The 27,919-nt window shown below is 34.1% G+C and overlaps 3 protein-coding genes across 4 annotated transcripts in view; 2 read left to right on the forward strand and 1 right to left on the reverse strand.

Annotated features, from left to right (window-relative positions):
• The window catches only part of LOC149895792 (scavenger receptor class B member 1-like), an 88,138-nt gene that overhangs the window by 25,843 nt on the left and 34,376 nt on the right, over positions 1 to 27,919 (reverse strand). The window lies entirely within an intron of this gene.
• Positions 598 to 2,370, forward strand: LOC149895793 (carcinine transporter-like). Its single transcript, XM_090118620.1, has one exon. It carries the CDS (start codon positions 667 to 669, stop codon positions 2,317 to 2,319), a length of 1,653 nt encoding a protein of 550 aa, XP_089974746.1. The 5' UTR covers positions 598 to 666; the 3' UTR covers positions 2,320 to 2,370.
• Positions 5,355 to 7,185, forward strand: LOC149895794 (carcinine transporter-like). The gene has a single exon (XM_090118621.1). It carries the CDS (start codon positions 5,438 to 5,440, stop codon positions 7,088 to 7,090), a length of 1,653 nt encoding a protein of 550 aa, XP_089974747.1. The 5' UTR covers positions 5,355 to 5,437; the 3' UTR covers positions 7,091 to 7,185.

Below are 27,919 nucleotides of genomic sequence, written 5' to 3' on the forward strand. Positions count from 1 at the left end.
AGGTATACTTTAAGATCATTGACGTACAACAAGACTCACAATTGCAAAAAGGTCGTCGATAACTTTTCAAACAGAAATGAACTTTAATTAAAATAACACCTTATTTCGTGGCAGTAAAGTTGTAAATCTGTTGTATCGCACATCGAAAACTCTGCCTAATACGCGTAGCAGACATTTGATTCGGACGATTTTTGAGCAGGATCGTGAGTACAGCTGTAGTTTATAATACGTAAATGTTTACGTTCTATTCTGAGATAAACCGAATATAAATATTTAAGATATCGTCAAAATCAGTAAGCTGAGACTTACCATAATCTAAACATCAAATTCTGTAATGGTATCCGAAATATCTCAATTTAAACGACACTAGTTATATAGATAAAAATAAGCATAGATAACAACCACAGGAATGAACTGCTGGGGAAACAAAATCACATCATCACAAATAGTGAGTCAACACTTGTATTTAATACTTATATAAACTTATGGTTTTATAATATTTGCATGCACGAGAGATAAATCACACTATAAGAGGCGTAGATCACGATAAAATGACAACAAGTCTTAATACAGTTCCTATGGACGCGTATAATGATGCTGCTACGATATTTCTAAAATACGCTATCAAAATAACCGATAGACGAAAAACGACAAAACATCGAGAAAATGACAGTTCGTAAAAGCTCCAGTGCATCTCGTGAGGTTGATTATGACGATCTGTTATCTTCTGCTGGTACTTTTGGCAAATACCAGTGGTACTTATTTTTAATAAGCGGCCCCTTTTATCTGGCTGATGTGACAGCATTTTTCGCTCAACTATTCATCACTGAAGCGTCACCGAACCATTGGTGTTGGATTCCAGAGTTGGAGAACTTAACGGCCATCGAAAGACGTACTTTGGCTATACCGTCAGATGGCAACAGTCGCTTTGGATATTCACAATGTTCTGCTTATAACGCTAACTGGACAGAGGTCTTAAAAAGTGGTCAATATTCTAACGAAACATGGAGCGTTCAATCGTGCATATACGGCTGGGAGTACAACAAAACAGAGATCCCGTATCCGACTATAACCAGTGATCTTGGTTGGTTCTGTGATAAGAACAGCTATCAAGCAACCGCACAGTCTATTTTCTACCTTGGGTCCATAGTAGGAGGGTTCATTATTGGCTGGATTTCTGACAGATTTGGACGAATACCTGCCGTCACAGTGAGTAACATGATCGGATGCATCGGCAATATTGTCTCGATTTTTGCTACAGATATTATTGTGTTTTCTGTTTGCCGATTCATTATGGGCATGTGTTTTGATTCTTGTATGATGATGGCATACCTTATAGTATTGGAATACGTGTCTCCGAAGTTTAGGACAATAATAACAAATGTACCATTTGCAATTTTCTTTACATTGGGCTCGACGGCGATACCTTGGATTGCTTTGGTTTGTAACGATTGGAAAATATTTTGTGTAGTGACGAGTATCCCGATGGCATTCTGTATGTTTGCTCCATTCATATTACCAGAGAGTCCACGTTGGTTATTATCCAAAAATCGAGTGGACGATGCTATTAGAAAAGTGCAGAAAATAGCAAAAATAAACGGTAAAACTATCCCGGCCGAATTGATTGAAGATTTCAAATTGTCAGTGAAAAATCAGAAGGATGACGACAGCTCCAGTTTTTTGGAAGTTTTTAAACGACCGTTGACCAGAAAAGTGTTTATCTGTTTGTGTTTATTGTACATGTGTTGTTCTATTGTATTCGATGCGCTCTTCCGAAGCGTAGGCTCATTGAGTTTCGACTTTTTCCTATCATTTACTCTAGTTTCCTTTACCGAGCTACCATCACTTATAATAGTTGCCTTTTGTTTAGATCTGTCTGGTCGTAAATTAATATCAGTGGTAACGCTATTCGTGTGCGCTGTTTTTTGTATAGTTATGACTTTTATAGGTGGAGGTCTACCATCAGTGCTTTGTGCAATAGCAGCTAGGTTTGCTGTTAACATATCAACTAATGCAGCTATGCAATGGTGTGCGGAGATCATGCCAACAGGAGTGCGAGGAACAGCAGCGAGTGTGGTGCATATATGTGGGTATTTAGCTACAGTTATATCTCCGTACATAGTATATCTAGGGAACTTCGTACCGTGGTTGCCCTTAGCAATAATAGGGGTGATTGCTATTTTGGGTATGTTATTTTCTTTGCCAGTGCCTGAAACAGCGGGTAAGGAGATGCCGCAGACATTTGAGGATGCAGAAAATATAATTTTGAATGCAAAGTTGTTCGAAGTGCCATTTTTAAAGAAAAGACAGAACGCATAGATAAATAGTAAATAAGAAGTATATAACGCAAATAAAATGACGTTTACGTTTTTTTGACGTTTTTTTGACGTTAGTTGATGTGACGTGGATTATAATTAGGATTTAGGTTAGATTGTAACAAATAAATGTACTGTGGAAGTTGGTGTGTTTTATTTTAATACAATAAACAATTATGTGTTTATAAAAACTTGTTTTATTACTATGAAACTAAAATCCGATATAAGTGAGGGAAGCGAACTATGAGCAATTGATATATAGACGCTACATTAGTTAGAATTATAAGTGACAGGATCTAAAAGATTCAACTAAAGTTACTATATTATCTTCTTTTTATACATTCCGATGTTTTTTTTTTCTTTAACGATACCTAACTATACTTTTTTAATGGATAAACTCAAAAGCTATTCAACTGGTTTTGAAATCTTTTTACATTGAATCCTACGCCTTAGTGATATAGGTTATACTTACTTCGTTTTCATATAATTTTGGGTCAACCTTTGCTAAGCCAAGGCGTGAGTCTAGTTATACGAAAAATAAGTTAAAACGTTTAGACTGGACAAGGCTTTTAACTACTCCTCTGCCAATTGCAGTGTTTTGCAATTGTAAGTCATATAATTAATATAATATGAAGTTATTCGATACATTTTTGCACGCCTCATAAGCGAAGCGTTGAGGTGGGTACTACTGTCACTTCGCGCAAAACATCTGATTTTTCAAACTTAAAATGTCTTTATGTATCATACATTGCACTTGTAAGATAATACATACACACACATATTAAGAAAAAACACTATTTTTAACGTTCATGATATTTTTGATGTCATTTTTGTTATTTAAACTAGTTAAAAAACAGTTTAAAAAAGTTCTGTCTTGGACGTCCGTGTGTCTGTATGTGCGGATCCTTTTTCTTGTTAACACGATAGCGACCGAAATACTTTACTAATCGAGTCTTTTTTTTTCTCTTACGCTTGAGTATGCTCAGGAATAGAACCCTTTCATTTTTCAGGGTCTGATTCGATGTGGTTTAATTGTTATTAAATAAACAAAAATAATAATTAATAAATATTTATTTAAAAAAAATTATGAGGCGTGCACTTTTGGATTTTCCAAATTATTTTTCTTTATGACTATTAAATAGAGCTATACTAATTATATAAAGCTTAAGAGTTTGTCTGTTTGTTTAAACGCGCTCATCTTTAGAACTACTGGTCCGATTTGAAAGTGCTTTCGATGTTGAATAGCCCATTTATCGAGGAAGGCTATATATCATCACGCTAAGACCAACAGAAGTGGAGCCACGCGGGTGAAACCGCGGAGCGCAGCTTGTTATTAAATAAGACAAAATGGATTTCTCAACCAGTTAAAAGTTCAAAATTTTATCCAAAACGGTACAGTGGCATAGTGACATAATTTTAGATAACTTTTATTTGACATTTTATTATATTAGTATTGATAAGGATAGGGAAAAGAATTTGGGTAAGTGAATACGGAACGGAACAGAATTATTTAAAATATTGATACCATAGTAGTTTTAAAGTATCGTAAAGGTTAAGATTTTGTTTGTTTGAACGCGCTGTTCTCAAGAACTGATAATAATAGCATACCTTATACTTATTATACACAAAGAAACACAATAAGTGAACATATCCTTCCTAATATTATTATAAATGCGAAAGTTTGTGTGTATGTACATGTATCTATACATATAATAAATCTGTAGAAGGGTCAATTCTGTACATTGAAAATATTGAAAAAATAAATAGCAGGGGGTGTTACTGGATCGATATCAAACCCAAATATGTGATTAAAAAAATTTTTGTCTGTCTGTCTGTATGTGAAGACATCACGTGAAAACTAACTGTTCGATTTCGATGAAACTTGGTATAATTATACCTTATTATCCTGGGCGTAAAATAGGATACTTTTTATCCTGGAAAAATACGTAGAAAAAAAATTATCTTAATTTTTCAGTTTTATCCATAGACGTTGTTCTGTAGAACAGCGAACACACGTTGCGTATTATTATAGGCCTAGCCGTATTTGGGTCCAATAGATATTAATAAGATGTCATTGTCAGAGTTAATGGAGAAATAAACCATCCACGCGAAGACCGACATCCGCGCGGACGGAGTCGCGGGCGGAAGCTAGTACTAAATATAGAGGGTCACTTGGATTAACACATAGAATAGGTTTTAACCCGGAAACGGGAACGGGTTCTATGGGGGTTTTTCTTTGAAAACGCGGGCGAACTGTGGGCGGAAATCTAGTAAATAAATTTAAACACAAAAGCAGTAGGTACAACAGGCGATTACTGGTTCGAATTTAAAAAAATCTTTGGATACTGCATTTATCAATGAAAGATATAGTTAGACTATAGCTTACATTACGACCAATAAGAGAAGAGAAGAAAGATAGTAGACCAAGTCGATCAACTAGTATGGTATAAATTGAAAGCAAAAGCAGATTCTATAATAGTAGAATACATTGACTTGCAAGACGCAAATTACTAATTCGTAGATCAGGAGTCAGGACTTAGACCTAAATAAAATCTTAAAAACGACTGAACAAGTAGTATTTGATATACAGAAAATCTCACTTACCGCCTACCGGCAAAAATTTGTATTACCAGTACACCCTAAACACTAAGCAGTAAATATACTTCACAACCTCAGAAGTCAGAACTACTGAAAACAAATAAAAATCGGTTAAGCTACTTCGGAGGTATTAGATTGCAAAAGAGATACGAAAATTTCATAAAAGATGATGAATCTGGTCTTATCTATATAGATGATATCTCATATAATTAAAACGACAGTAATTAGATAAAAATAGCTTTAGATAACAACCATAGTAACTGAACTGACTGCCGGGAGACGAATATTACATCATCAATAAAATAGTTGTTTATCCACCTGTGTTTAATGCTTTTATAAGCGCCATAAACACCTATGATTTTACTTTATTTGCACAAGTGATAAATCTCACTATAAGAGGCGTAAGCGAAAAGCCTTAACGTAGTTCCTAAAGATAGGACGTATTATACATAATGTAATTCTTCTACATTTTAACACGAACAAAATAGCAAATAGACCACAAGCGGAACATCGATATCGATAAAATGACAGACTGCAAAAGTTCAAATGCCAATCAAGAGGTTGATTATGACGATCTGCTATCGTCTGCTGGTAAATTTGGCAAATACCAGTGGTATTTATTCTTTATAAGCGGTCCCTTTTATCTGGCTGATGTATGTGTTTATTTCGGTCAGCTATTCATCACTGAAGCGTCACCGAACCATTGGTGTTGGATACCAGAGTTGGAGAACTTAACGGCCATTGAAAGACGAACCTTGGCTGTACCATCAGATGAAAACAGTCGCTTTGGATATTCGCAATGTTCCGCCTATATAGCTAATTGGACAGAGGTCTTGTTAACTGGACAACATCCGAACGAAACATGGGGTGTTCAACCGTGCCAATACGGCTGGGAGTACAACAAAACAGAAATCCCATACCCGACTATCACCAGTGATCTTGGTTGGTTCTGTGATAGGAACAGCTATCAAGCGACCGCGCAGTCTGTTTTCTTCCTTGGGTCCATAGTAGGAGGGTTCATTATTGGCTGGATTTCTGACAGATTTGGCAGAATACCTGCCGTCACAGTGAGTAACATGATCGGATGCTTCGCCAGCATTGTCTCGATTTATGCTTCGGATATTGTTGTATTTTCTGTTTGCCGATTCATTATGGGCATGAGTTATGACACTTGTATAATGATGGCATACCTTATAGTATTGGAATACGTGTCTCCGAAGTATAGGACAATAATAACAAATGTACCGTACGCAATTTTCTTAACGTTGGGTGCAACTGTGATACCATGGATTGCATTGGCTTGTAACAACTGGAAAATATTCAGTTTAGTGTCGAGTATCCCAATGGCATTCTGTACGTTTGCTCCATTCATATTACCAGAGAGTCCACGTTGGTTATTATCCAAAAATCGAGTGGACGACGCTATTGGAAAAGTAAAGAAAATAGCGAAAACAAACGGTAAAACTATTCCGCCTGAATTGATTGAGGATTTCCAACTGTCAATGAAAAATAAGAAGGATGACGACAGCTGCAGTTTCGTGGAAGTTTTTAAGCGTCCATTAACTAGAAAAGTATTTATCTGTATGTGTTTAATGTACATGTGCTGTGCTATAGTGTTCGATTCGCTCGTCCGAAGCATAGGCTCGTTGGGTTTCGACTTTTTCCTATCATTTACTCTTATTTCCTTTACCGAATTACCATCGCTTATAATAGTGTCATTTGTTTTAGATCTAACCGGTCGTAAATTAATGTCAGAAATAACGCTCTCAGTGTGCGCTGTTTTTTGTATCGTAATGATTTTTATAGGCGGTGGTTTGCCATCAGTTCTTTGTGCAATAGCAGCTAGGTTTGCTGCTAACATGTCAACTAATTCAGCTATGCAATGGTGTGCGGAGATCATGCCAACAGGAGTGCGAGGAACAGCAGCGAGTGTGGTACATATATGTGGGTATTTAGCTACAGTTATATCTCCGTATATAGTATACCTACGGAACTTCGTACCATGGTTGCCCTTAGCAATAATAGGGGTGATAGCATTAGTAGGAGTGGTATGTTCTTTACCCGTACCAGAAACGGCTGGTAGGGTTATGCCACAGACTTTTGAGGATGCAGAAAATATGATTTTGAATAGGAAGTTGTTCGATGTGCCATTTTTAAATAAAAAAGTGAACAGATAGTTATGTAACCCAAGTGCTGTTTGAATTAAATTACGTTTAGTATAATGTCGACGTTAAGATTTATATTTGTTGTACAAATAAACGTCTTTTTGTAGTGTATGTGTTTTATTTTGATACCAATAGGAACAGGAGCCTTGTTTTAATGGTACTTAATGTAGTCGAAGCATCGGACTGAAAGCAAGATAATATGTCTATACTAATATTATACAGCTGAAGAGTATTTTTGTTTGTTTGTTTGATCGCGGTATCCTCAGGAACTACTGGTCTGATTTGAAAAATTATTTCGGTGTTAGATAGCCCATTTGACCAGGAAGGCCTATATAGCCTGTAGGCTTAATATCATCACGCTAAGGCCAACAGGAACGGAGCCACGCGGGTGAAACCGCGGGGCATAGCTAGTAATATAATAAGACGATCATTAATTTACACATACCTACATATTTTATGTATGTTTTTAATATATATTGCACTATAAGGTAAATTTTTTCAGAATAATGAAATGTATGTTATGTCAATACGATTTTATTAAAAGTAAAAAGGGGTCATCGTTAAGGTTAAGCCATTAGCAGATTTCTCAAGGTTAGAGGTAATTTTTCATCTTATATTTTTGTATGGTCTAATTATGTATAATTTGATTGACACCTTAATGTATATTTATTTAGGGGCAATGTATTTTAATTGGCTTTTTATTTTTATGGTATTATGTAATGATTATTTTTAGATTGTTTGTTACCATGTCGCTCAAAAATGGCTAAAGTAATGTAGAAGATGCTATTGCAGATTAATTGCAATTAACTAATTAACTTTTTTCAAACTCAACCTCAAACATTTATTTATTCAGACTTCTTCTAGAAGCACTTTTGAATCGCCATTTTTAACATTTACCATCGATTTGGAAAGCAGATTGTTTGGAGAAGAACCGGCAAATGATAAATCTGTATTGATGAATGAAATTGCTTCCATTCCAAAGTAATTATTACCCAATTTTCAAAATCGAAGTAATAGATTATGTTTTTATAAACATTGATTTTAAGTATCTTTATGTTATACACCTGATAGTTTTTAACCTAACCTACCTTTTTTCCCCCACGTTGTTTAAATCTGATATTTAATTATATTACCTATTGATATTTAACTAAAGCCTAGAATCATGGTAAAACCTAGATGGATCTATAATTCTAAAACTATGATTACAGATTTCAGAATATTGCTATAGCTAATAATATCATGGAAGAACTTAGAACCTAGGTTTTAAAATTATGTATCTTTAATATTTTATAGCATTCAAAGGGTTTATAAATGAAATTTTTTTAAAGGATAGAAAAAATTCGATCACGAGGCGGGATTAGAACGCACGTGTTTTTGCCATACCGGGGCAAGGCCTCTCGGCCACTCGTGAATCTGCCTCGACAATCGAATTTTTTAAATTAAATTCTTTTGTACATTGCATTGTCAGCCCATATTATATTATGTTCCCACTTTGGGACACAGGCTTCCTAGAAGGTTTGGCCACTATCCACCACGCTGGCCAAGTGCGGGCAGATGTCACAAGTCACAACTCACAATGGCGTCGAACTGTTTGGTTCGCAAACATCACATTTCGAGCTATGTTTTTAATAGGTACGCTTTTATAAGCTTCACCTGTATGTTTGTATGTAACATTTAGACTCAATTTTGACTTTAAATTGCTCAATTCAAACTTTGTACACTTAAAATTGATATTTTTTGTTTTATGGCATTCAAATTACTGTATACGTATTACTTATACTTTGTACACTTATCAAGGATCGGTGATAATACAATAATTTCATGAGTTTAAGCGTGATATTATTAAAGTATAAAAGTACTTAATAGTTTTTTAAACCATAATATTAATTATTCAACGATTAGAGCATTGTTGATAATGTTATGAACTGAAAAATTGTTTTTTACGCTCTGTTAGTCTCGAACTTTCGACTATATAATTAAAATCGGTTATCACTGTTCAATATTGCATGTTTTTGATAAAAAAAGGACACATTACGAAAGTACTGACTGACCATATTTGCTACACCATTTGCGAAATACCGATAAATAAATGAGATATTTTCAATAAAAAAATAATTCTGAAGTCTGAACTGTAATCAAGGTTAATCAAAATTAACATCCATACTAATATTATAAATGCGAAAGTAACTCTGTCTGTCTGTCTGTTACTCAATCACGCCTTAACTACTGAACCAATTTGCATGAAATTTGGTATAGAGATATTTTGATACCCGAGAAAGGACATAGGATAGGTTTTATCCCGGAAATCCTACGGGAACAGGTTTTTCTTTGAAAACGCGAGCGAAGCCGCGGGCGGAAAGCTAGTTATTAATAAGGGCCGATTTTTCAATGCTTGGATAAAACTTATCCGTCCAATAAAGTATTACACGATAATATTAAAATGTCACGTAAACTGTCAAATACGGGCAATTAGAATACGTTTTTAAAATGGTAGTTTTATACATTATTCGACGTTGAAAAATCAGCCCTAACTTATTTTTACGCTAATTATTTTATTTTTTGGTCATAAAAAAATTATCTTGTTTCCATCGTGTTAGAACAATTCCATGTGTACCTACTTATATTTAATTATATTTGTATGTGAATTAATTTAGTAACTGGATTCATGAGCTCGCGTTATCTGATAAAAAGCTTATATTCTGAGAAAGAATTTAAACTATCTCTGTGACGGAAATTCATACTAATCCAGTCAGCTGTTTTGACGTAAAAATCACGCTTTTTTCTTAAAATATATTTGTAGAAATGAGATATTTAAAAGTAAAAAACTACAAATACTTCTTTCTTCTGTAAGTCAATCTCAAAATCTTATTTAGACTAATATTATAAAGCTGAAGAGTTTGTTTGTTTGTTTGAACGCGCTAATCTCGGGAACTACTGGTCCGATTTGAAAAATTCTTTCGGTGTTTGATAGCCCATTTATCGAGGAAGGCTATATATCATAGGTTAGGTTATATATCATCTCGCTAAGACCAACAGGAGCGAAGCACTGCGGGTAAAACCGCGGAGCAAAGCTAGTAAAAAAATTTTTTTATTTCAAAGAAATATATGTAGTAGGTAGAATATAATATTAGATTATGCTTTCTTCAAAATTGATGAGACATTTTTAATAAAAAAAACGAAAAAAAAACTGCAAATAAAACCGTTTAAATATGTAATTATCATATTAAATTAATTAATTCTCTTTTGATTTGCAAATATTAAAGTTAATTACGTTTTTGAAATTTAAATAAATAGTTGGTTTTTATAGGCCGTATATAATAAAAGGTTGTCTTAGGTCAGTTCGAAACGACTTTTATTATAAAAGAAACAAGTTTTTTTCGCAAATACTTAAAATTAATATTTGTTTATGTTTGAGCGCTTATAAATTACTAGCTTTCCGCCCGCGGCTTCGCCTGCGTTTTCAAGGAAAAACCCGTTCCCGTAGGATTTCCGGGATAAAACCTATCCTATGTCCTTTCTCGAGTATCAAAATATCTCTATACCAAATTTCATGCAAATTGGTTCAGTAGTTAAGGCGTGATTGAGTAACAGACAGACAGACAGACAGACAGAGTTACTTTCGCATTTATAATATTAGTATGGATATGGGACTGTCAGATTTAGTTTTTTAGCAATCAATTGCTTGAGAGAAAAGTTTATGTTTATCGTCATTAGCGTATCTATACTAATATTATAAAGCTGAAGAGTTTGTTTGTTTGTTTGAACGCGCTAATCTCGGGAACTACTGGTCCGATTTGAAAAATTCTTTCGGTGTTAGATAGCTCATTTATCGAGGAAGGCTATAGGCTATATACCATCACGCTACGACCAACAGGAGAGGAGCCACGGGGGTGAAACCGCGCGGAGCGGCTAGTTAATAAATAAAATTCATTTATTTCAGGATAGCCCATATTGTATCAGTAAAAATCTTATCCTAGTGTTAGTATTACTTTTTTTTTATAGTTGGGAAATCTTACCTACATACATTTATTTCTACAGCTGAATTTACAAACCCAATGCTAATAACATTATCAAAATAATTTAACACCTTTAAAACAATATTTGCACTTGTACTTATACGGTCTCTAATAGAAAAAATCTTTTTATCGCATAAGTCATTTTCCCTATAATATAATGTAAACATCAAGGAAGCACTATAGTAACACTAAGACCCACAGCTGAAGAGTTTGTTTGTTTGAACGCGCTAATCTCAGGAACTACTGATCCGATTTGAAAAATTATTTCGGTGTTAGATAGCCCGTTTATCGACGAAGGCTATAGGCTATACATATATCATCACACTAAGAGCAATAGGAGCGGAGCAATGCGGGTAAAACCGCGAGGCACAGCTTGTAAATGATATACATATTATTACTCAATGTTTTATATTTTTGAATCTATAAGTCTAAACCCCACAACCTCTTCAGGAAATAAAACTTTATGGTTACTACTCAGATAGATATCGATATTGCCGCCATTACGACGATTATGAATAAACGTCTAAACTCAAATAAACTCAAACATTTATTTATTCAATTAGACTTCTTCTTATAGAAGCACTTTCGAATCGTCATTACATATTTTTAACATTTACCACCGATACTAACTACAAAGACGGCCGATCATAGACATTTAGGCTCTACACTATCGTGACTGCCTCGACTTGCCCAACGCTGCCCATTGTGAAGACGGACCATTATTATGTAATTATTCAAAATGTGTGATTATTGGTAAATGGTAAAACTATATTTATATATGACGATTCATAAATGCTTCTAGAAGAAGTCTTATTCAATAAATAAATGTTTGAGTTTGAAAAGTCCAATAAAGAATCCATTTAAAAGACCATAACTTAAAATACTGATGGAAGATTAGTCGAAAAAAACATAATCACACGGAATCCGACAAAAACATAAAAATGATATACGAATAAAAAATAATCGAAGTTAATTTGAACGGTGTTTACCAACGGAAGATTTTAAGATATCTTTAAACTTTATCATATCACGATATAGAGATACAACCAGTAGGGAAACTTCATTGTAAACGTTCGAAATGTCTCACGCTCATAATCAAACGTGTTTATGAGAATCGTAAGGGTATTCTTATATCTGTCAATTGTCATAATACCCTAAAGCGCGTCACACAAGGTGAAGATACTATAATATTTTATCTTAAGATACTGTTATATTTTATATTACAGTATCTAAACGCATCCGGTATCAGCGTTCGGACCATCATTTTTCTTTTTGTCATTGCGTACTAAGACCCCTGTAGAACCGCCATCCTGTTACAAATGACGCGAAATTTTGTGGGTCATTTGTAACAGGATGGTTAAGATAAAATATTATAGTATCTTCACCGTGTGTGACGCGCTTTACGATTCTCGTAAACACGCTTAATTGTGTGCGTGGGCCATTTCGAACGTTTGTATGAAGTTTCCCTACTGGTTGTAACTGTTTACTGTGGTAATATGGTTTTCAAGCGTTTTGATCACGGTATATCAAAGGATTTTGCAATGTGGAATGGAAAATTTTGCGTCCTTCTACAGACAACAACTACTGAACCAATTTACATGAAATTTGGTATGGAGATATTTTGATACCCGAGAAAGGACATAGGCTACCTTTTATTGCGAAATAATAATATGTACCACGGGCGAAGCCGGGGCGGACCTCTAGTTTAATATAAGTAACTAAAGAAACGAAGTAGTTATTTAATACCTTTAATTAAATAAGTACCTATTATATATAAGTGGTTAGTGGCTCTATCTATAATAAAATGTGTGCGTATACTAGTACACGTAAGAAGTGAAACTTCTTTATGACCTTATTTTTCAAAAAATAATTTACTATATGCAACTTTACAGAAATACGTCGCATCACGCGTGGTAGGGATAAGAAAAAGATGGCGCGTAACGGAAAAATGTCACGCGTAACGAAAAAATGTTACACTAAATTTTTTTCCAACCCCGATAAAGTTTCACTTCAAAAATGCATCGACATGCGTAGTTTTCATCATACATGGGGACAGACAGCCGGAATGAAATTTTAGATGCGTATGTGAAAAGTAAACTTGGCGTAAAATTTATAAAAATCTTACTTACTTAATATTACTTTTATAATCTTGACTAACATTTTGGCACTTATATGTTACATTAAAACTTTTCAAGTTAGATACAATGCAATATATCACAGTAATTTTGTAACTTTTTTGTTAGAGACTTTAATTATAAAAACTAAGGCATTAAATTGAAGTATAGTGGAGTTTTTGTTCCTAAGATTTGACTAGATAGATCTTTTTAAAATCTGTAATTAGTAGATAAATGTACTTATATGTATGTGTGTGTGAACTTATGAATAATATTGTTCAGTTTTTATTTGTGTATAAAATCTTCGCCGCTTTATTCAAAAGTGTAGCAGTATCCAATCTTATGGACAGTTTCCGGAACTATATTTTGGATGATGTAATGATTTTTTTAAGTGGGTGTATGTATTTTGTATATTTATTTGGCAAGCTAGCGTAATATGGCTATCTGTAGCTTTTGGATTAATGTATTTTAAATACCACATATATTACTAAGAGTGCTTCGCGGTTTTACCCGCAGTGCTTCGCTCCGGTCTTAGCGAGATGATATATATACAGGATGTAATCGTTGTGTGCACAGGCGATTATTCCGTAACTATTACCTACAGATATCAAAAAACTTTAAATTGATATCGAAAGTACTTAACCTAATAAGAAAAATGGCGACAGTAAATTTTTTAAAATAAAACGAGAAAGTTACTTAGCAACGAGATAGTAAGTTCCCAAGAAGTAGTAGATACCTACTACATGCGCCACCTATACTAGTACTAATTTTTAAGTATTATGTATCTGGTTAAAACTTAACATTAAAATAAAGTACAAAATAATATAAAAATGTTATGGAAAGTGTCAAACGACGGACAATTGTTAGCAATTATTATAATTAACACATTAGCAATTATTTTGGGGGCAAGTATCTCGCCTCGCGGCGGTGTGAAAAAAAACTCCGGCTGAGTGGCCAGACGGCCGGAGTCTAGGGCGACTGAGTGAGGAACCTTCGGACTATCCGAGACCGAGCGTTATCCAGAAGGACTGCCCGCTGTATCCCCACTGTCATGGGCTTTACCGGTAAATCCAACCTCCTTAAATATTATATTTATCCAATTATTATTATTAAGACAATTATTATTATTATTTTAGAATTTTTTTTTAATGCGTTATGTTTGAATGTAAAGTCAATGTGAAGTCCCGTGTTGTATTATACAGATGCATTATGCATACATCTGTTTCACTGATGGATTTTCTTTAGGGACAAGTAGGTGATCAGCCTTCTGTGTCCTGCCAGACCGAGACATTTTTTTTTCTTCGTCTCCACCGGGAATCGAACCCAGGACCCCTTCTACGCGCACGCGTCAACCACTGTACCAAGGCGGTCAATGAAAAGGTTATGTTCGATTATTTTCTTCAAACCAAATATCTTAATTTATTAACAACTAGCAATGCCCTGCGGTTTCACCCGCATAGATAGCGATATCTTTACAGTGAAAAGTCTACTATAGGTCGGACTATAGGTTTAAATTTTAATCACATGAAAATCACCTTTACCCCGTCCCGCACTACGGCCTTTTTTTTTTGTTATAGTGGAGAAATCTTTCATAGATACCCACGGCCTCCAGGGGAGGGGCCGTGGGTTATGTCGGATTCCTACCGACCAAAACCCCACTGTGTTCCGTCAAGACGCATATTGGTAGAATTCCTCCGTGACCCCCGCACTACGGCCTGCTCGAACAGTATACCTACTATTTTCTGTAGATTGACACTTTTAAATTCGTTATATCTTTTGAATGGAATATCCAATTCTTTTCATTTAAAAAGTATTTTGCTGGTATTGAAACAGTCTATAATAAAACATCATTTAATGGGATAAGGATTAATATATGTGTATGGATAACATGGTTTGATTACTGTCGGCACTTCTATTTACTTTGAAAACGTAAAAAAGTTGTTGTAGTAACATAACTACTGAAGATGGACATATGGTATCGCGGACTTTCTTGTAGATATTGATCCATTCTATAATACCGTAGAACATTTTTTTGTTCTATCTTCAATAGATTCGGCAGCGCACGCGATGACAGAAGTTTTATTGAGGATTTTTTTACACCTTGGGTTACATTATTGCATTTTTGGTAAGGATCTCTAATTTTTTTGAAAATGCAATATAGCCTATGTTGCTCAGTAAAGATGCAGCTTTCTAATGGTGAAAGAATTTTTGAAATCGGTCCAGTAGTTTTTGCGTGAAAACCATACATACATACATACTTACATACATACTTACAAACTTTTCCTCTTTATAATATTAGTATAGATTATTAAATACACTCGTAATTAATGTTACTTATGTTATACCTAACTTATCCAAAAATCCAAATGGTCATCGACCGTGACATTTTGATGCAAAGACTCAAAAATATTCTTCTAAATATTGTAGATGTAAATTATTGCGGAAAACAATTGTTTTATTATTATTAATTCTTTTGTTTTATCTTGATACATGTAATGAAAAATAAAAAAATAGTCTAAAGCTAAAAAGTATTTAAATTCATAAAGCACGTTTTTTATTTTGATATTTTAAGTTTTTATAGCTTTCAAATCCTATCCCACTTCCTACTAATATTAAAGATTGTGTGGATGGATGTATGTTTGTTACTCTTTCACGCAAAAATACTGCTGAACCGATTACAATGAAATTTAGCACACACATAGACGGTATCTTGGATTAACACATAGGATAGGTTTAATCCCGGAAATCCCACGGGAATGGGAACTATGCGGAACTATATATTTTCTTTGAAAACGCGGGCGGAAAGCTAGTGCATTATAAATATAAATTTTAAAAGAATAGAAAATTTTCGTCACGGGGTTCGAATCCCGCCTCGTGATCGAATTATTTCTGTTCTTTATAAATTTATCCTCCTTAGTTTACTACTCTAAATCTATTGTTATAACTAGCCCACTAGCCTCACTTTTTGAAAGTCGGTTAATTTAATACCTTTGCAAATACAATAGGTGACCCTTTCAAAAGTGAACTGTAGTTATTTATGGGTTAGGGTTGCCTAATAGATAATTATTGAAGTATTAACTATTAATTAAAAAAGCCTGAGGGTAGTGTTTAGAGAAATGTTGAAATCGAGTGCTTGTTCGAGACAATAATATGTACAACTAGCTGCTCCGCGCGGTTTCACCCCCGTGGCTCCAACCCTGTTGGTCGTAGCGTGATGATATATAGCCTATAGGTAACCTTCCTCGATAAATGGGCTATCTAACACCGAAAGAATTTTTCAAATCGGACCAGTAGTTCCCGAGATTAGCGCGTTCAAACAAACAAACAAACAAACTCTTCAGCTTTATAATATTAGTATAGATAATATTATCATAGTCCGTTAAAGAACTTATTTATTTTCTTATTACACTTTATTGTAATATGTATAACCATTAAATAACAAAAACAATAAAAAGAAGATATATGGTACCAGAAAGACGTATTACAATTGGCGGCCTTATCACTAAGCAGTGATCTCTGCCAGGCAACCAAGCGGCAAAAAAGCGAAATATTTCGTAATAATTTTTTTTATTGAGCACTTACTATAAAAATGCTATGTAACAGAGCAATAATGTAACTTTCAATTGAAGAAAGTATTTTCAAAATATCGAAGTTTTATGTTGTTCCCATTACAAACAAATGTTCAGACCTCAGTAATTCAATTATCATTCAAGTGTAGTAAAACATGTATTTAATATCAATAAAAATCTCACACTAAATTCACAATTTTAAATAAAACATTCAATTTTATTAACTGACAACCCTACGACCAAACCCGTTAAGGTCAATAACCTCTCGCAATGCCATGCTTTGATTTGACCGCGAATTCTTATTTTATCAATTCCTTTCGAATTTCCGGGTTTTACTGTAACTGTAGGGCCTTTTCGCAACTTGGCTCATTTTAGAGTTCCGTAGTTTATATCTAGGCGATTAATTGTTTAAGTGATAATAGACTGTGATAATTGGTTCTATCTGATAACTTAAAACGTATTTTTTTGTCCTACTGCGGACTGTAAAATGTCATAATATTTAGTAGGACATTAATTCTCAAAAACTTCAAGTTTTAAGCTTCAAAAGGAATATTTATCGCATTTTTGCAAGATTTTTAAGTGTAGCCTACTACCTATATTGACCGCCTCCTTGGTACAGTGGTTGACACGTGAGCGTAAAACCGAGGGGTTCGATTCCCGGTGGAGACGAAGAAAAAAAAATGTCTCGGTCTGGCAGGACACAGAAAGCTGATCACCTACTTGTCCCTAAAGAAAATCGATCAGTGAAACAGATGTATGCATAATGCATCTGCCCCTTACCTATATAATAACTAGCGCTCCGCCCCGGCTTCGCCCGTGGTACCTACATGTTTAAACTATCCTATCTCTCAAGTTGGATCGAACTGCACATGGTGTGCGAATTTTATTATAATCGGTTAAGTGGTTTAGGAGTCCATTGAGGACAAACATTGTGACACGAGATTTATATATATTAAGATTGGTTAGGTATAGGGATATAAGTACTTCATAGATTGATATTACACAGTCAGTGAAGGAATATATACGCGAACCAAACAATTTGTTCTTTTGTCTCTGCAGTTGGGACTAAGGGTGCTCCGTGCTTTTACACCAGAATTGTGCAAGGATTCGTAGGGATGTGTTTGTAAAGAACCAATAGTATCGCTGCAAACGCTAAATGAAGAGATATGATTGGTTCTTAACACATTCCGCCCTAGGCTTGCACATCTCTGGTGGAAAAGCGCCATTATTGTGATTTTAAATATCATTTAAAGTTACTTATATCTATAATCGCAATAATATTAATATCTAATAATCTCCCATCGCTTTGCTCAGCAAAAAATTAAACAACAAAAAGTGATGTACGCTCGCGGATACACGAATATAGTTTTTTACCTGTCAAAATTAGATAAATGATATAACGATAACATATTTTTTTGTCTTTATGACGTAGGAAGTTTGATTGCGAACTAGCTTTGTGCTTGGCTTTGCTTGTACGGGCTTCAGGGTTTAAATCATGTTTAAATAGATATTTCCGATATGAGTATCCTACTAATATTATAAATGCGAAAGTTTGTATGTTTGTTTATTTGTTACTCCGTCATGGAACTGCTGAACTGATTTTAATGAAATTTGGCACACATAGATAACTTGAAGATAGTGATTATCCGGAAACGCTGTAGGAACGGGAATAATGCTGGTTTTTCTTTAAAAACGCAGGCGAAGCCGCGGACGGAAAGGTAGGATATAATATGTATACCTAATTTAATTTTTTATAGAACATTACGCTTAGTCAGATACCTAACATTAGGATCGGGACAAACAAGAACGAACAGACAAATTTATGTTCTGGCATTACATCGTATTTAGTACCTCATCATCAGCCCATATACCTACGTTCCCACTGCTGGGACACGGGCCTCCTATGAGGGTACAGGCCATAATCCACCACGCTGGCCAAGTGCGGGTTGGCGGATGACACATGTCGTCGAACTTTTGATTCTTCGACATGTCGGTTTCCTCACGATGTTTTCCTTCACCGTTCGAGCAGTGGTGATGTTACAACATGCGCAGATAAATTGAAAAATCAATTTATTTCCTGCGCGCTCGCCTGGTCTCGAACCCCGGACTTATCGATTCGAAGTCCGAGGTCTCACCGCTGAGCCACCACTGCTCTTTTAGTACAGTAATTTAGTACAGTACATACCAATAATACAGTACGTATATTATCTGTTGTATTAATAACAACTCGCTTCAGAGAACTGTTATTTTCAAATTACAGACAGATACGTTGATTTTATATATGTAGGTATACGTAGTTAGATATGACTGGCCGAATTTCAAAGCGGTTTTAACTGGTTCAAACCGCTTCCTTGGTGTAGTGGTTAATGTTTAAGAATAATAATAACTGACAAGTACTGAGTTTGATTTCCATTAGAAACTAATAATAATTAATCATTCATTTAAACATTTTTTATTCATATTATTATAGATGTACATAAAAAAATTGTGACGATTATTTTTCCGACCCAAATATCGACCAATAGAATTGCACCATTCGACGTCACGTGGTACAACCTACATGGTATTGTACTGATAATTTTTTGGAAAATTTTCTCTGGTCGTTGACGTCAAACTGACAGGTTCAATTCAATTGTGAAATTATTGGCCGACATTTAGGACGGAAAAATAATCTCCCGAATACCACACGAGCTTCAAAATTATCTGGCATTTCCCTCAAGGTTCCCTGCAAACAAATAAAGTCGTCAAGTTTTTCAGGAAACCTTGACTAAAAACTTGACTCCCTCATTTGTTTGCAACGAACCTATCGGAAAATACCCGATAATTTTGAAGCTCTTGTGGTATTATAAGTGAGTATTTAAATTATTATCAGTATAATACCATGTAGGTTGTATCACGTGACGTCGAATGGTGCAATTCTATTGGTCGATATTTGGGTCGGAAAAATAATCATTGGAATTGTATGGGAATATAATTTTTTTATCAATTTTAAATGTGAATACCTATTGTTCAATTAAAATGAAAACGTCCACATTATTCTACAGATATATCTATAGAATACTAGCGGTCCGCCCCGGCTTCGCCCGTGGTACGTATGAAAAATAGATGTTGGCCGATTCTCAGACTTACCCGATATGCACAGAAAATTTCATGAGAATCGGTCCACCCGTTTCGGAGGAGTATGCAGACTAACATTGTGACACGAGAATTTTATATATAAGATGTTATTCTCAAGTTGTAATTTAATCATTACTAATATTATAAAGCTGAAGAGTTTGTTTGTTTGAACGCGCTAATCTCGGAACTACTGGTCCGATTTGAAAAATACTTTCGGTGTTAGATAGAATTATCGAGGAAGGCTATAAGGCTATATTATATTATCATCACGCTCAGACAGGAGCGGAGCAATTCGGGTGAAACCGCGGGATACAGCTAGTATAATAATAAGATAAAAATTTTCAATGTATGACGAGATACATTGAAATTCTATTGAAATATCACTGATCGATTTTCTACAATTTTTTCCCCACTTTGTATCAAACTAAAAACTTCTCGAGCGTATATTTAAAACCAATGCCCAAAAAAGCGATTTATTACTATACTAGCAGTCCGCCCCGGCTTCGCCCGTGGTACATAATTATTACGTTTTCTCTACATAAGAACCATCCTCGTACTTCAAGGAATATAATAAAAAAAGAATTATCGAAATCGGTTCAGCCGTTCTCGAGTTATGCGCTTACCAACACATTTTGCGATTCATTTTTATATATAAGAATATACCCAAAAAAGCGATTTATTACTAGGTATATTACGTCTGGGAATTTAAATCCAAATTAATTGACGGATCCACTTTGTTTTATTTTATTAAATTCTGAATGATTAATGATATTTGTATGGAAATAATCAAGTATATTAACGGTCAATATGACGATATAGTTTACATCGTTAGATGATCACGTGTGTGGAATATTTTATCATTTTTATTAATTATCTATACTAAAAAAGTTTGTTTGAACGCGTTGATCTCAGGAACTACTGGTCCGATTTGAAAAATTATTTCGATGTTAGATAGCCCATTTATCGAGGAAGGCTATACCCGCGGTTTTACCCGCATGGCTCCGCTCCTGTTGGTCTTAGCGTGATGATATAGCCTATAACCTTCCTCAATATAATGGGGTATCTAACACCGAACAATTTTTTCAAATCGGACCAGTAGTTCTTGAGATTAGCGCGTTCAAACAAACAAACGCATCAGCTCTATAATATTAGTATAGTATATAGATGTGGCCTACAATACCATTTATTCATCAATTTAGGAAACGTGATCAAAAACAATAAGTTTGTATAAATTTACATAAAGACAAAGAGCACTCTATACACGTGCATAATTTACATATTTTGGGTTTTAAGGATTTTACGAACATTTATTATAAAATGTAATCTGATACTGCAGACTTTTATAGTTCAGGAAATAAATCAGATGCGTCACTAGATTAGCCGACGCGACGCGACGATGGAATGGCAGAAAATTAAATTTATTTAACTCATAGTTAAGTAAGCTAAGAGGTATTTTTAGAGTTAAAAATAGATTTAAGATATGTTATATTTCAGTATATACGCATAATAAAGTCGCAGGAAAGTCAAAACTATACATTGAATATTTTTTTAAATACTTCTTGGGGCGGGGCGTTAATATCTACAATCGACATGGAAACCAAACATATAGTTTAGAATTTTGTCTGTTTATCTATGTATGACCGGGCTAAACTCAAAAAGTACTGCATGGATTTACTTGGTAGATAGCTTGAGATCTGTGAAAGGACATGGGATAGGTTTTATCCGGGAAATCCCACGGGAACGTGAACTATGCGGGTTTTTCTTTTACTACGCGGGCGAAGCCGCTGGCGAAAAGCTAGTCTATCATATACGGCTTCTATATATACCTAATAATAAAAATGAATCACCAAATGTGTTGCTAAGCGTATAAATCTCGAGAACATCTCGAACATTCGACCATTTTTTCAAGTTTTTGTAGGCACAAGGCAAATAGGGCAGAACAAAGCCTGCTGGGAAAGCTATGTACCTACCTAATATTAAAAAATGTCGTATTAATAACAGCTTCTTAATAAGACTCAAGGATTTTAAAAATTTTAATATTGTTTGTTTCCGCTAGTAGAATAACTGTATAAAATTTAAATAACCACTCAGTGAGTCATGTCAGTTTTCCCTTATATTTAGATTCATATAAATTCAATGATAGCATTTATATTATTTGCTTTGATTACTAAATAAAAGGTATATTTGTAAAGCCGGCTACTCACGTACAACACGCAGGGGCAATATTCAAATCAGTTTATTTGCTCGTATATGGTCATACTAGCTTTCCGAACGCGGCTTCGCCCGCGTTTTGAAAGAAAAACCCGCATGATTCCCGTTCCCGTGGGATTTCCGGGATGAAACGTATCCTATGTGTTAATCCAAGTTACCCTCTATATGTGTGCTAAATTTCATTGTAATCGGTTCTGTAGTATTTGCGTGAAAGAGTAACAAACACACACATCCTCGCAAACTTTCGCATTTATAATATTAATAGGATAAAGGTGTTAATATACAATACATATTTATATCACTAATCACATATACTGCCATTGTAAATAGCGTGCAAAATTTTTTTGTAATTACAAATTAAATTATCAATAATATAGGTACAATTACATATATATTTGGATACAATAATGGAACAATCTCGGTTGCACGGCGGTTGGAGCAATTTCAGCTGTTCCCTAAATTGCCCCTGCTTGCCTATACACATTACAAAAATGGAGCCAATTAAGGGTGCAATTCCAATATTGCCCGTGCTGCAGGTTCGTGAGTAGCCGGCTTTATACAGTCATCGATTTACCGATAGGCTGTAGCTGTCAATTACCAATTCAAATAGGTTCATTTCATTTTATATTTTTGCAAGTCATTTCTATCGCTAAGATTGTATTGCATAATTTAATATCTTGTTTCGTAAACATTTCGGGACAAATATATTTCGAGACAATTTTCATACACGGCACGATCTGATCCCATACTAAGCTCTCGCTTTTGTTATGGAAACCAGATGGCTGATAAACATACATATATAATTTTAAATAAATACATATATAGATAATTAACACCCAGACACAGAGCAAACATCTATGTTCATCACACAAATATTTGCCATCGAACCCGACCTCTGGCTTAGAAGGCAGGGCCACTACCAACCAAGCCAAACGGCCAGTCAAAATGTATGTGAAGATGACTGTTACTCTTTTACGCAAAAACAGCTGATCGGATCTGTATAGAATTTGGTACAGAGATAGATCATAGCCTGGATTAGCACATAGGCTGTCTACGCGAAGTCGCGGGCTCCAGCTAGTAATTACATAGTATAAAACAAAGTATGTCCTGTATGTCTGTCCTTATGAATACTTAGATCTTTAAAACTACGCAAAAAAATTTTCGTTTTTTTAATAGATAGATAATTCAAGGGGACGTATTTAGTACCTAAGTAGGTATATAGTTTTATACAAAGTGGGCAAAGCCGCGGACAAGAATCTAGTTTATTAAGTAGGTAGGTACATATATGTCGAACGCAGTCAAAGTCCTATCAAGATCGGCGAATCAGTTTTGTTGATGACATGTACCTACCTACAGTCAAATCTTATAGGATGACTTTAAATTTTACAAAATGTTTTAATTACGTATTTTGCGATTTGTTTTATAATATAAATTTATAAAGAATAGAATGAATGCCATAAAACCAAAAATATCAATTTGTTTTATAATAATTTCAATGTTAAACTATCACATTTAATAACACAAATAAACGTGTAATTATAAATCAAATACAAGGTTTGAACAAGGATTTTTTATTTAATAATACGAAAGTGTTATAAATATAAATATTATGCTAATTAATTTGTGTGTTTGTATATCACTTTATAAATGATGAAGAAAATGTGGGTAGATAATTTCCTATTATATCTTAATAAACAATATAATATACATATATATGTATTACATTTTCTATGGTATAAGTTAAGATACTGAGCTAACTGATATCTTCTTCACTACATAGTATAAAACAAAGTCGCATTCTCTGTCCCTATTTCCCTATGTCCCTATGTCCCTATGTCCCTTTGTACGCTTAGATCTTTGAAACTACGCAACGGATTTTGATGCGGTCTTTTTTAATAGATAGAGTGATTCAAGAGGAAGGTTTATATGTATAATAACATCCATTAAATAGTGGAGAAGTACTGTTATTTTTGAGGTTTCTAATGTGATGTCGTAAATAATTACATTTCTTCCGCTTACATTGCAAACGCAGGCTGAACCCTACGAGTTTTATCAAAATAATGTACTAAGTATTGTACACATTGAAAAGGTCTACAGAAAAGTCCGCGATGGCATATGTCTATCTCTTATGGATAACCCACAATAACTTTTTTTTGTCATTTACTTTTTACGACAAATAATGGCTAATTTTCGAAGCGATTTTAACCAATACAGCATTAATCCTTAACCAATTAAATACCTTGAATACATTGTTCATTTAATATAGATCTATATGGCCCTTTACACCGTATGATTTAAGTGAATATTTACGAAGATATTACAGATTTAAAAATTGCGGGACGTACCGTTTGCGGCGGTACCGGCCGGCCGGGCCGCTATGTTTTTATATACCTACAACGTTAAAAGTTTTTCTGTAGTGTATTTAGTATCAGCATTGCACCCGTGCGAAGCCGGGGCGGGTCGCTAGTCTTATATATAAAATTCTCGTGTCACAATGTTAGTCTGCATACTCCTCCGAAACGGGTGGACCGATTCTCATGAAATTTTCTGTGCATATCGGGTAAGTCTGAGAATCGGCCAACATCTATTTTTCATATGTACCACGGGCGAAGCCGGGGCGGACCGCTAGTTTTCATATAAATTTAGGTTTAATAAAAAATCAAACAGCCTGCACATTGTCAGAAATAAATTTAAATGGGTTGGCGTCCTCACCAGCACCTGACACCAGTTTTCAAATAAAATAGAATCACCAAAATCGATTCACCCAGTCGAAAGTTCTGAGGTAAATAATAACCCCAAATAAATATGTATACGGTCGAATACGAATCTCCTCCTTTTTTGTGGTCGGTAGAAAATTATACTGTAATTTCTGCAACCAAGATTCAACCTAGTTTAGCTGTTTCTCTAAAATCTAGAAACATCCATACTTAGGGGAGAGCGGGGATGAAAGTCACATTTTTAACTTTTTTTATGTAACTTCCAAAATACGTTGTTTAGGAATGATATTTGTATATCAAAAGATAGTGTAATTATTCTGTTACAAAATAAATAAACGTACTTATTTTTGTGTAATATTATCAGTTGTAGAAATATTTTGTATTTTCACTCTAAAGAAAAATGTGACTTATAACCCCGGGTCAGGCATGGTTGTCACAATGCCTAGGGTAGGTAGTCACGTACTAAATAACAGGCAATTTATAAATAGAAAGTCACACTTTGGTCTTATAATTTTACGGAATAATTTTTAATTAAGAACTCTTAACCAAATGAAACCGTGTCTACGGTCTTTATTTCAGTCTGAATATTAATCAATCACAATTTTAGCAAACAATAATAATCGTGAGTCAATATAGAGTCATCAAGGACAGATGGACTTCCAGCAGGTTTGTTAGGGTGATTTTCCGGTGTTGATTGAAAATTTACGGCTAAAACAAACAACCTCAAAACGCAATTAAAGTCATCTCGCATACAGGGGGCTGGTTGATAGGTGACAACCAGCCCCCGAAAATTTGTGACAACGAGCCCCATAACACGTTTTATGAAAATAAAATTGAAAATAAATTCCGATCAATGAATATCTAAAAAACTATACTACGATATTATAAAACACATTTCATCATCATCAAATGAACTGAAAGATTATTACTGTAAAACAAGAACGTATAATTACGAGGTTCGACACAGCAGCACAAAAATTTACTTTTGCTGTGCGAAAACAATAAACACGTGTGAGGCCCTCACGGCAGATCGGAGCGGTCTGACGCGAAGTTGGGACAGCGTTTTCACTGTATCGCTCTTGCCACGCTGTTCAACAGACTTATTCGATAGTTCAGTTTTGTGTTAAGACCGCTATATGACAAACAACCCGTGAGACAACCAAACCCGGTCTCCCCTATATATCTTAAGTACAGATTTTTTGTTTACACATAATAAACTGAACACTATTATATTTTTTCCATAACACACTTAAGTGTAATTATTTTTTATAACGTTACTAAATAATTATTTTAAACGTCACCTCTGCCATTGTTTCGTGGCGGGAAATATTTTTTAATAATTTGCGAAGGATGATAATTAAAAAAAATATTATGATATAGTTACCTATTTATTATGTGTGTTTTCTAGAATGATTAAATATCCTATCCTACTTAATATTATAAATGCGAAAGTTTGTGAGGATGGATGCATGTGTATGTATGTTTGTTACTCTTTCACGCAAATACTACAGAATCGATTACAATGAAATTTAGCACACATATAGAGGGTAACTTGGATTAACACATAGGATAAGTTTAATCCTGGAAATCCCACGGGAACGAAAATTATGTGGGTTTTTCTTTGAAAACGCGTGCGAAGCCGCGGGCGGAATGCTAGTTTTATAGTTAAACTCACTAATTGCAAAAAACTACTATTTACAAGTGAACGACAATCCTTACACTATTTGTTGACATAACTTGAGGTCGCTATGTGTGCGTTTCCATTATCAGTAAATATTAATTTTTCTTTATTAAGTATGAATTTTCATTAGTTTTTTATAGAAATATCTCGAAAAACTAATTTGGCACGTGTTTTGTTAATGGTGTTGAATTTAGATTTATAATTTTGTATGTGTGTCCGAGTGTTGTTCTAAACTGTATGTTTTGACACAGTTTTATAATTTATTGTTTAGTACTTTAGTAGAATGTTTAAAAATGGTTTTAAAGTGATTTTTAACTTTATCAGTTAAGTTGAAACGAAGAATAATAATGAAATTATTTAAAACGCATTTTCGGTAGGTATAATTTTACATGGATATAAAATAACAAATAACGTTTCGTTGAAATTTAAAAATAGTCTTACTAAAGATTTACAAAAAAAATGCTTCATTTTACAGACAACGACAGGTCAACGAATGAGTTCAAATAATTGATAGCTTCTATTATGTAAATCAAACAAATATAAAACTATAGACTGAATATCATAATGCAAATAAAAGTAATATAATAGGTAATGGGATATGCTAATTTTTTATTTAAATATTATAAAAGGAGACGGATTATTTGTTTTAAATCTGCTTTTTACATACATTCCAAACTTTATAAAAATAAATTGGCCAAGCGCGATTCGAATATGTGTGCATTACTTATAATACACAGAGGAAGTTATTTCTTTGTTTATTGTTGCGAATGAACTAAAAAACTGCTTTATCGATTCTGAAAACGTTTCGAGTACTAGAAAGCTACCTACATCATTACCTTATAACATAGGCTATCCTGGTTCAACAAGACGAAATAACGCTATGTGACAAAATATGTAATAATCATCAACAAGTATTTTAAATGTACCTACCTAATTTTAAATTTACTATTTAGCGATCCTCTTTTTATTTCTTGCACTAATGCAAAGTAATATTAATAATCGCTATAAATTCATGATGACTATTATTCAAGTCGTTGAAAATTATCTATTAAATTGCCAATTTAAATATGCTATTGTTTATTAGATGCTTCGAAAGCGTAGGTAGAGGATAGACATATTTTATTTTTATTTACATACATATTATCATTTTGATATGGCTAGGAATATTACTTCATATTTCACACAAAATGATACAGCCAATAAATCTAAGCTTTTTTTTCTTGTTTTAACAAAAAATTATCTGTCATGATGGAATTTGGACTCGATGATTTAAATAACACGTTATAAAATTATTTGTTTTGATATTTATTGAATTGGACTTTGTGCAGAATTATGTTAAGAAATAAGGTATTATTGATTGATTACAAGTTTTATTATACAGTTATGAGTATAATTATATAGCTTTATGCAGGAACT

This window comes from Colias eurytheme, chromosome 30 (genome assembly GCF_061535395.1).
Source record: "Colias eurytheme isolate Ceu_HAF_F1 chromosome 30, ilColEury1 Martin Lab GWU primary, whole genome shotgun sequence".
NCBI classification, from domain to species: domain Eukaryota; kingdom Metazoa; phylum Arthropoda; class Insecta; order Lepidoptera; family Pieridae; genus Colias; species Colias eurytheme.

Excerpts from the sequence above, each read along its gene's own strand:
- LOC149895794 (XM_090118621.1), top strand. The coding sequence starts at position 5,438 with ATGACAGACTGCAAAAGTTCAAATGCCAATCAAGAGGTTGATTATGAC.
- LOC149895793 (XM_090118620.1), top strand. The coding sequence starts at position 667 with ATGACAGTTCGTAAAAGCTCCAGTGCATCTCGTGAGGTTGATTATGAC.